The sequence below is a fragment of the Hipposideros armiger genome, unplaced genomic scaffold, assembly GCF_001890085.2.
Source record: "Hipposideros armiger isolate ML-2016 unplaced genomic scaffold, ASM189008v1 scaffold_174, whole genome shotgun sequence".
Taxonomy (NCBI): Eukaryota; Metazoa; Chordata; class Mammalia; order Chiroptera; family Hipposideridae; genus Hipposideros; species Hipposideros armiger.
The window spans coordinates 612,688-623,943 of NW_017731524.1; the positions used below are offsets into that span (position 1 = coordinate 612,688).

Below are 11,256 nucleotides of genomic sequence, written 5' to 3' on the forward strand. Positions count from 1 at the left end.
TAAACATTCTGGGTGTTTACTAGGGAAATACCATAATTTGTTAATTCATTGAAATAATTTCTTTAGACAGAAAAAATCCATTTTCCATTCTCTTGAGAATGTTTAGAATATTCACAGAGATAACAACCCAATAGTTCTTCAAACACTGCATTTTGGATTGACTAAAATGTTTATATATTATTAAAGGATATTGAAATTTCAAAGTTTCTAAAGGCAGTTTTCCAGTGATAGAGATGAAAAGCAAAACACTGAGTTAGAGATACAAATATACACTCATAGATATGGGAATAATATATTTTGTTCCATCAACATGTCTACTTTACATTATTCAGCACAAAGCTTTGTGAAATAATCATGGGAATATAAGAATATAAAGGAAAAAGGTACAAATAACAGCTTCATAAACTGAGAAATGTACATAAATAAATCATGTATATGTGGGCAGTTTGCTTAGCTGGCAAGAAACAAAATATGGAAAATCTGCTTGTTAAACAATAACTACAGAGTGTGCTTTTATGATGTTTTTCACCACAGTAATTCATATTAGAGATAGAAGCAGTTGCATGTTAAATAAAATCATTGAGCATTGTTCCCTCACATTGCAAAGAGCTGACTTATGTTGTTTTTAGATGCCTCCCATTAGAAAGTAAATATTCCTTCAATGCTATGCATTTCACAAAATTTAATAAAGACGAACTGTAAGTAAAGTCACAGGGAGATTTCAGACAGTTTTATTAGGAGATTGTTGAAAAGAAAAAGAAAATTAAATACAATAACAGTAAACGTGGTTCTCACATTGAAACCAGGCTCAAAGAACTAGGCTAGCATAGAAAAATTTCCAATTCTTGCATTATGATGTAAAAACAGATTTTTGTACAGATTTTGTACAACAAAATTCGTAATAACCTTTTATCATTTTTAGAAAACTTTAAATATATAGATAAAAATAGACAATTTTCATAGGTCCTACATGAAGATGAGTATGTTCTGTTCCAAGGGCTTGCATAGAGCGCAAATGTGGTTATAATATAGAACGACAAGACATTAATCTTTTTAGGATTACAAAAGCATGGAAAACATAAAATGGGCACAATTTTACTTGTTTATATCAAGAAACAAATTTCAACCCAACCTGTATAACTAGAAAAAACGGGGGGAAAAAACTTAAGTTACACGCTTAAAATAACATTCATGAATTGTAATATTTACAACAATGTTAGTAAGATTCTCTTTTAACATATAGCCGATAGCTTTTTTTCTTTAATCCTTGCTAAAATTTCCTTTTATAGCGAACCAAACACTAAAGCATTCTCAAGGGTCTTGAAAGTATGTATTTTAAAACTAGTTAACCTACTTAATAGGTGACTCTATGCAAGGGGCAGAGCAATGGGTGATTCTACTACATATGCAAGTTGTAGTTTTTTTAAAAAAATCTTTCAAAAAATGTATGAGTCAAAAGCTTGCCACAAGTCCCTCCAAATTTAAGTGTTATAATCCTTTAAAGACTGTATACAGGGAGAAACAAGAAATAGATACAGCTAGGGATAAAATCTCTTGTGCTCAAACACCAAGAGGTGGTTATGGAAGAACTATGCTTAGAAAACCAAGTTTCTACGAAGCATATACTAACAGCATTTTAAATAAAAATATCGCTCCCTTTTAAATGAGCTAAAATAGGAACTGTATATATAACCTTTTTATCGTATTAAAAAATGGACTTAGCTGGTTAATAGCGAGCTACACAAAAGAAATATGTGCCAGTATTGCAAGAAAGACCTAAAATCTATAGAAGCTTAGTGCCAGAATATCTATAATTTTTTTTCTTAACCAAAGAATTAATACCCAATCAGAACTACCTTTAAACATTTTAAGCTAGTTTTCTTGGACATTTAAGATTTTGCTTTGAATAAAAAAAAAAGATTTTGCTGTTTATGGTAATAAATAAAGTTATGATCATAAAATTATAAAATGACAGCAAAATCAGAAAATGTAGAACGACTGCACTGATTCATCATATCAGTCTTTAAAGGTGTAACTCCAGATACTTAAAAACAAAGAGAAGGTAACTTCAGCATGTAATAAGCACTGTTTGCAGCGTTACTTCCAGTTATCTGCACAAAGTGAAAACACATACTGTAACTTTCAAAAAGACAGTGAAAATAACACGTAGGCACCCTTCCCTCTGACCAGGGTGGGAAGCACAACACATTTTAACTTTATCACTCAGCGCTACATGGTATTGGACTGATACATCAAGGTTCTGTTAAGTTTTGTTTTTCAGCAACATTAACATAATATGACATTAACATATAAAAATATTTCTGGTGTTTTGATTTACTGTTCAGCCACAATCCATTCTCAATAGTGCAGTTTGGGGCACTAACTAGGGTTCAATATACAAATAAAAATGGCTGATACAGAGTTCTGATGTCACCAGATGCTAAAGATCTCATTCATTAATACTGTGACTCCAGACAAATATTTACATGCCTGCATGCGTTAAAACCAGAAAGGTGTCTTTCTGACCAACAGGGTGACAAAACATATTTTCTAAAATGTTAATTTTCCTAATCTCTAGTTCACTACTGCATACATAATACCTTCCTTGTATGTTTTATGTTTATATACTGTACATGTGACCAACAGCTTGAATAAGAAGCATCGTTATTATTTTTAATTCTCTATACCACTACCAGTCTGGAATGAAAACATGTTACATTTATTTATTTATTTATTTTGTAAGAAGAAAGACCTTCAGTGAAAGCTTTTGGCTTATATTCAATGCTTCTTTTCAGATATGCAAAATGTTATTTCACTGGGTTGTTGTCAACATCCATTGGTTGGTCTTTTGGAAAGCATGTGAAAAAACATCTTCAGGAGAAAACCCACCATTAGAGAGTTTAAAATTGAATGTAACAGAATATTACTCTTTATTGTATTGATTTTTTTAAGGAATCCTCTATGCCTCCTACAAGTTCCTTTCCAAGTGTTCTTGCTGGTTTCTGGAGGACATAATTCTGTAAGTCTGGGTGACCACTGCCACAGGAGTCTCTTGATGTGCTCAGGTACAGAATTTTCAGAAGAGGAAAACGGTTCATTCCATTAAAAAAACAAAGCTAGGTCTTATTCAGACCTGCCTTTAGCTCTGTATACAAGTGTCCAGCAGCAAAGTTGCAGTTATTAATTGTAAGAAGTTTGATACTTGTACATTTACAAACATTCTCAGGCCTCTGGTATGACCCACAGGTGAAAAATCAATGGAGAAAACTTTTTTTTTTTTGTAGAATACTTAAATTTTTAAAGAACATTAATACACAAAATTGAGGAAGTTCCCTTAAAAGGACTCTATTTTTTCCAACCTTTCCAATGATGAATGTCTGACTGCAAAGTTCTTTTTACTATAACATGGATTTCTTCAACAGGAAATATTCAGTACATGACAGTAGTTTTCAAATACAGTCTTCCATCTAAAAATAAACCATAAAAATAATTAATGGCATGACATTTGGGAAACAAATGTGAATATAAAAACGATTTTGCCTGATACAAAATTTATGTGTTTTATTCTCTCTACATTTGTTTAGGAAGTAATAACATTTTCCACATAGTCTCAAAGTTAATATCATAATTACATTGAGTTTATGCGATTGAAAAGAATACAGTATTTCTAGTTCTCATAAATATATATTTGCTATTTTGATATCAGTTCCAGAGCACTCAGGAAATAGATAAAAGTATGTGCGTGTCTTTTACTGATATGCAAAGCTAGTTGATTTGTGTTGAATGAAAATTACTTCCTTCAAGCTTGCAGAACTAAATTTTCTCTGGATGCACTCAGGTGTATCTTCACCACGAAAGACTGAGTTCCCATCTCACTCCATAGCAGTGTTGTTAAATATACCATGTAATGTAACTATTGTGCACATTTGTTGCTATTTATATGAAAGCCACCTAGGTTATTTCATCACTGTCAATGGACTATAACCTTTCCCACTTGAAGTGAGATTAACCAAACATTAAATGTTAAGATGGAAAAATACTACTTAACTTTTACCAATTAGGAAACACACAGTTATATGAAAATGAAAAGTAAATCAAATCTTGAACTCATTCAATAAACACATTTGAATGAAGCAGAAAGAAGAAATAGAAAATTAAAAATCCAGAGTGAAAATAAAATGAAACATAAACCTATTTCTCAAATGTAGCACCCCTAAACTGTCCATTTTATGGTGTCATCAAAACTTTAAATATGTTTGTGTAAAATATGTCTAAATTTCAAGTTTTAACACCTACAATAGAAGGTAATCAAAAAGGAAAGTTTTCCAAACATTTAAAAAATGCCTATAGCTATTAAATGTTTGCAAAATGTCTGGTAGTTTCAAGAATTAAAATAAAAGGTAACAGAAATAACTTAAATTCAGGAAATAGAAAAAAATAGTCTAAATATTTGCAGATCTCACCTTCACATTAAGCTGAGTGCTTCTACATACTCTGTTGTAGATATGGTAACAGGGAACTTAAAATCAATGTAAACTATTTTTTATTTCATAGAAACATTGGTGTGCCCAAGTTTTATATTCCTATCACATGTTTTATCTTAGCTTAATTTGTATGGTTGGAATATTACTTCCAGGATGTCACAGAACTGTTTTGCTCATTGATATATTCCAAGCACCTACTATATGTTCAACAACGTGTTGAATAAATGAATAAGTATCATATGATTTACACAACGTAGATACGTAAAGGTATGATCAAGAAATATGGTGATGTTTAAATTTTAAAAATTTATTACAGTAAAAGACACATTGCCATTAATCCCCCTCAAAATACTCCCCTTCGGTTCATGTACACTTATTTCATCATTCTTGCCACTTTCTGAAGCAGTTTTGGAAGTCTTCTTCTCTGAGTGTCTTTAGTTGTGCTACCATGGCTGCCTTGACGTCCTGAATCATTTTGACTTTGGGGAAGAGCTAGAAGTCGCACAGTGCCAGATCTGGTGAATAAGGTGGATGAGGATACACAGTAATATTTTTATTTGACAAAAATGGACGTACCAGAAGCAATGTGTGACACGGAGCCTTTCTTTTGGATAAAAAATTATGGCTAATGCTGCTGTGAGTGCCATCTAATAGAAAGGCAGGGATCTTCAAAAAGCAGTGCGTCTAACCATAATAACAGTGTGTGACAAGTCTCAACTTGTTCAGTGCAGTCAGGTGTGAGCTACAGTTGAAAGAAGGTGTGTTTTAAAGTGTGCCGTAAATTATCCTCTTTCATGACAATGCTCCCTGTTACACATGCCTTCTGGTATATGGTAATCTCTGTCCAACAAAAACATTACAGTATGTCCTCATCCACCTTATTCACTGGATTTGGTACCATGTGACTTCTGGCTCTTCCCCAAAGTCAAAATGACCATGAAAGGTAAATGTTTTGAATAGATTCTGGACATCGAGGCAGCAGCAACAGTGCAACTAAAGATACTCATGAAAGAGAACTGCCAGAACTGCTTCAGAAAGTGGCAAGAATGATGGGATAAGTGTGTTCAAAATGGGAGGGAATATTTTGATGGGAATCAATAGCAATGTATGTTTTACTGTAATATATATTTCTTAATTTATACAGTCACTGTACTTTTTGATCACACCTCATATAACTTATTGTACTGTTAACATCCCAAATCCCCCACTTGCCCTCAACAACATGGGCTGGAATGCCCATGAGATTATTCTTATACTGGCCAATTTTCAGTAAGGTATGTCAAGTATTAGGTGCCTCTCTAAAAGTAATCCAGTTCAACTTTAAGGATAATGATAACATTACTTGAAAATCTCTATTATCCTTAGCTTTTCAGTTCAATAATCATGTATCAGAGTTATTCTCAACATATGAAACCTGTAACAATCACAATGAAAATCTGCTCCCCTTATATAGCCTACACCTTGAATATAAAATATAATCTAAGATTCACCAATGAAAATATATTATGAAACAAACTGAACTCTATTTTTAAATGGTGACTTAAATGGATGCAAAAACTATGCTGAATAATTACCTAGAAATGTGTTCTAAAAAATTACCTCCTTGGCCCCTAACAACAGTCTCTCATTTGATACTAAATATTACTGCAACACTATATAGCTATTATAATAGTCAATAGATACTTTCTAAATTAAGCATTAATCAAATATCAACACCAAAGCCATATAACTTTGATAAAAATGTCTGTCTAAGTAAGAACATGACAGTATCATTCTAACAGACTGTGAGATATTTATTGTTTTGCACGGAACATGGCCTGATTTCTTCTGCTTGCTTGGTCTGATTGCACCCACCTGTGAGACAAAATGATGACTTTCTTTCTTACATTGTATAAATAAACTAATACATAACTATTTCAAGTTTCAGCTAGCAGCAGTTTCAATAATTTACTTTATAAATACACTTAATAAACTTGACATTATAAAAATAAGCAAATAAAACCAGTCTTTCACATACTTAGTATCATGTGGCTAAAAATCGAAACTTTTAAAAGACATTTTAATTCTAATGATTGTATTACATAAAGCAAAATAATTTTCTTTTTAAAAATCTATCAATAGAAAATGTACAAGGAACTAAAGCAGTAGAGTAATGACAGGTTTACCAAAATTTTCTAATTCTTAGTCCTTAATTAATTTATCCCTACTTCTCTCTCCTTTCAATTGTCTCATTATTTCCATTATGTACTCAATTATGTTGAGGGTATCATTATCATTCTTATTTTTTAAAAAATAGACAGTGTTTCCTGGGACTAGACAAAGGGAAGAGAGACATTCGTGCTTTCCCCAAAATTCAAATTCCATTAAGTGCGGCCTTTGATAACACCTGTGAAAAAGTAATAATTTGCTCAAAATTAACATTTCAGTGTTCACTGTAGATTTTTAAAATCTTTGTACACTAAAGAAAAAATTAACATCTTGAAAACTAGATTTTTAATCTTCTGTGATATCTACAGCATATTAGGTAGAAAGCATCAAGTAGTGAACCATGAACATATAAAAATAATTCATTAGGTGTGAATAACTGTTTTAAAACATCGACTAGCCAAAAATTTTCACCAAGGTTTACAAGGTGCTACATAATTTGGAATTCATTTTTCTCTCTACTCTTATCTATTACTATTCTCCCCTTGCTCAGTGACCCTGGATCTCCTCTGCATTCTTTGGCACACCGAGCTCTGTACTGCATTGGAGTATTCAGGCCTTTCTTCCTTCTGGAAGCCCAAAAGTTAAGGACCTTCACCTTCCCCACTTCCTTTTTCACTCTCTTCTATTGAATGTCTCTAAATAGAGCTCTCCTATTTATTCTCCAATGCAAGTACCCTAAGAATGAACTCAAAGCACTTGTCTCACTTGAAGTTGCATATGGGAGTCTACTACAAGGTGATACAAAAGCATCAGCCATATCTCTTTCTCCATCAGTATTAGAATGAAAATGCTTTAGCATGATTCTTGCCTTAAAAGTTTTTGGTTTTTTTTTTCCCTTGAAAGCTTTAACACATTCTCAAATGCTAAACTTTTGGAGAAATAAATTAATTAACATGTTTATGTAATAAAAATGATCATCTCTAACATTTAAGAAATTCTAAAGTCTATCTGAAACTAAGTTTTTGAATAATACTAAATTCATTAAAAAATATAACAGTGATAATTATTTTGTAAGCACCATTACCATATATCATATATAAAGTACATTTATAGAAATTATATACATTATATTTGTGTGTGCAGTATCTGATTTACTATAATTCTACTTTTAACAAATGTCTCCTTACATTTTTGACTAATGTTCCTAACAGATGGACAAATGCATCAAGCACTGAGGATGCCAGTTATAAAATAAACCCCACCTGTTACAATTAAGGCACTTCTATGATTAAATAACACTGGGACATCTGAGATTATCTGCCTTAGAACTAACTGGAAACAGAAATATACCTGATTGTCTCTTCTTTTGTCTCCAGAGACTTTCAAAGCAATTTTACTTTATAATTTTGCCATCATTATTGAAACATAGCTATGGATATTACAAAGTCTGTTTTATAAAAGTTTCAACTAACTTTATGTTGTTCCAGAGAAGTTATAGTATTAGCTGTGCAATCCATAGCACATGGCCACATATGGATACCCAGAGAGCTAACAACATGGCTTTCAGTTATGGGACTATAGGTCCATCTCAGGCTTTGGACAGCAAACCACCTGAGTGAAAGTTAAATGGCAAAAGCGCTAGGAAGGATATATGGGTCCATAATTCAAACTGTGCCATGCTTTTATGTTATATAATAATGGTTCCAAAACTCTCTCCTTCCTTAACTGTTCAAACAGAAAGCAAAGCCAGGAGGCCTGGCAAAGAAACAACCAACCAACCAACCATCCAGCCAACCAACCAACCAACCAAACACTGCAGGATAGAAAACATTGAAGTCCCTGGAGTGTTTCCATGGCTAAGACTTCATTGTTCGGTGGTGTTCGCATCTGGAAACTCAGAGGGCTTATTCATATGTTTTGTTTTAAGGGCTGCCCTACTATTTAAACTAGACAATCCCCCAGCTGTTCACTACTTTTCTATATTGTCTTCATTTCTTCACGTGTTGGCCACAGAAAAATATTTTTCCTGTTTGTTCCTGATTCTGAACCATGTTTACCAAACAAGTATTCCTTCATCTCTCAAATGGATGAGAATGCTTCTTTAAGATCAAAGTAATAATGATTATTATCAGTATAGATAATATTTTGTGAGCACATATTGTATTCAGCACACACTTGAGAGATTGTAAATTAAAACTTCTCAACAGCTCAACAACATAGATATTCTTAGTGCCTTTAGCAAACAGACTATTCAGGCTTAAAAAAGACTAAGTATCTTGAACAATTTCAAGGAACTAGCAAATAGAAGTGCAGTGATTTGATATTTATGTGAATCCAAAATTTTATGTCTATTACACCATGTCACTTTCCTCTAACAAGCAACTGGACTGGACTATCACTGGAGGAAACTGGATGTCTATCTTGAAGAGGTGAGGGGCTGACTCTTACACATCTCAGTACCATCAGTGTCACTGTCGTGCGGCTCTGTTTGCTCCTCGCTGTCCTCCCAGAGAAGGGGCTTCCTTTTAGTATGCAGAAACCCGACAGAACAACTTGAAATCAGAACCAGAATTCTCATAGTTTGGTTTCAAAGAAAATATCTTCCTTTGACACACAGATTATTTGCTTTTACGTGGGAGGCTGATATGACAGAAAAGTCATCAAGCATACTTTGTGTACGGGAGTACTTAATTAAAAAGCTTGTTCTAATTAAAAACATTTGGGAGTAGGGACTGAGTAAAACTATTTAAATTACAAATTCCTAATAGTTCCAGAGCTCATTATAACTTGATGCTTACAGTTATAATTTGGTGTATAGAAAGTATCTAGATCACAGGATAGTTTATGGCAGGTGTGAATTTTTTGTATGCTGTTTATTGTTATCATGCAGATTTAAATCTACAGGTAATGAGCTTAAGCAAAAAAATTAAATTCTTTGTAAAAAAATGGATCTCACATTTTAATATTAAAGTTGAAACCATCAAATCAGACCATTAAGTATATAGATTCTATAGGTTATTTACTTGCTGTCATTAAGGAAGGAGAAATGGGGAATCTATCACAAAGTTTCCATTTTTGTTTATTTATGTTTGTGTATTGTCTATTGTTTGGATTAAGTGTTTTTGCAGGTATATTATATGTATTTATTGGTAATTTCTAATACATGTAGACAGATAAAGAATTAGCTTCTATTCATATATAAAACTAGAGCATTCAATAGCTTGATCATTTACTTTAAAAACTAATAAAATTTGTTCAATAAAAATCATATTACACAAGATTTTATATTAGAAGATGGCTTACAAATTGGAACAATTTCAAATTGCTTAGTTGGGTGACACCAGAGATCCAATTATTTCATTGTAAAAATTACATAAAATAATTTACAAGGGAGTATGCTAGTGAAAGGTATCACATAATATGCAAATAGATATATATTTCAGTTTTGAATAGAAACCCCTACAAACATTCAGAAGGCTCTCTTACATATCTTTTTCACAAAAGGCTTAATAAATTATATTTCCTGTTAGGAAGTTGCTTTATTAAAAATGGCATCTATTTGTCCTAAACTTATAGCCAAACACTTGTAATCTAATGAAGTTTGCTGCTTTCACAAAACACCACATGAATGTCTCCCAATTTCAGAAGAAAATATTAATATAACAGAGGGCAAACATATAAGATCATATATCTACAAAGTTGAATATTTAGTTGAATAATATTAGGTTAATATGAAATATGGTAGCTCTTAGCCTCTCTCAACAAAATGTCTTAATCATATGAAATAAGGGAAAGCAAAACAAGTGATGAAAACAAATGTTAATGATTTACGCGATATTTGATAAGACAATGAAAAGAAGTAAAAATAAAAGCAAACAAACAAGAACAGATGGGAATAATCTTTGTTAAGTCATAACCCTTCTTCTAAAACCCCCAAAGGAAAAAGTTAATTAAAGAAAATATTGTTTCTTGCTTTTTTTACAATGTTATATTTAGAGTAAGAACATTCTGCTACTGCTAAAGAAATGAAGCAGAGACACAAAGTCTATGTTTAATATGAGAAATATTTTAAGAGAGACTGATGTTCAGCATAGGCCTTTTTATAAGAGGATACTGAATAAATATCATGTCTTCTCATGAAATACAGATAACAACACGATAAATGATTTCCAGAAGTCATAGTCAAGGGTGTGCCATTTATGATTAAAAAGTAAAAACTGAAAAAGGTTGCAACAGATTTTGAATTTTATGTAATTTAGGTTTATAGCTGTAGAACCTGTGGCTCAAAGAGTTGGGTCAAAGTGAGAGATGACTAGAACCCAGGTATCTTTTGAATGGCTCCTCCATAAATACCTAGTGCTATTCTAAAGCGTGTGCACGTACTGTGTGTAAGACAGCATAGCAAGAAGGGTCATCTGTCTGCACAATTCAAATATACTAGTGCAAGCAGTAGGTAACGGATTATCTAATGGACCAATATGGCCCAGCTCACTTGAAATCACAGTCAATAATATATTTTCTTTTTCTTTTCTTTTCGTTCCTTCCTCTTTCTTTCTTTCTCTCTCTCTTTCTTTCTTTCTTTCTTTCTTTCTTTCTTTCTTTCTTTCTTTCTTTCTTTCTTTCT

General features: G+C 32.4%; 1 protein-coding gene across 1 annotated transcript in view; it reads right to left on the minus strand.

Moving 5' to 3' along the window:
- Positions 1-715: 715 nt before the first annotated feature.
- The window catches only part of DACH1 (dachshund family transcription factor 1), a 422,897-nt gene continuing 412,356 nt past the window's right edge, over positions 716-11,256 (minus strand). Inside the window, exon 11 of the mRNA XM_019652152.1 lies at positions 716-3,467. Coding sequence (XP_019507697.1) covers positions 3,430-3,467 — 38 coding nt within the window. The 3' untranslated portion in view covers positions 716-3,429. The remainder of the gene's footprint in view (positions 3,468-11,256) is intronic.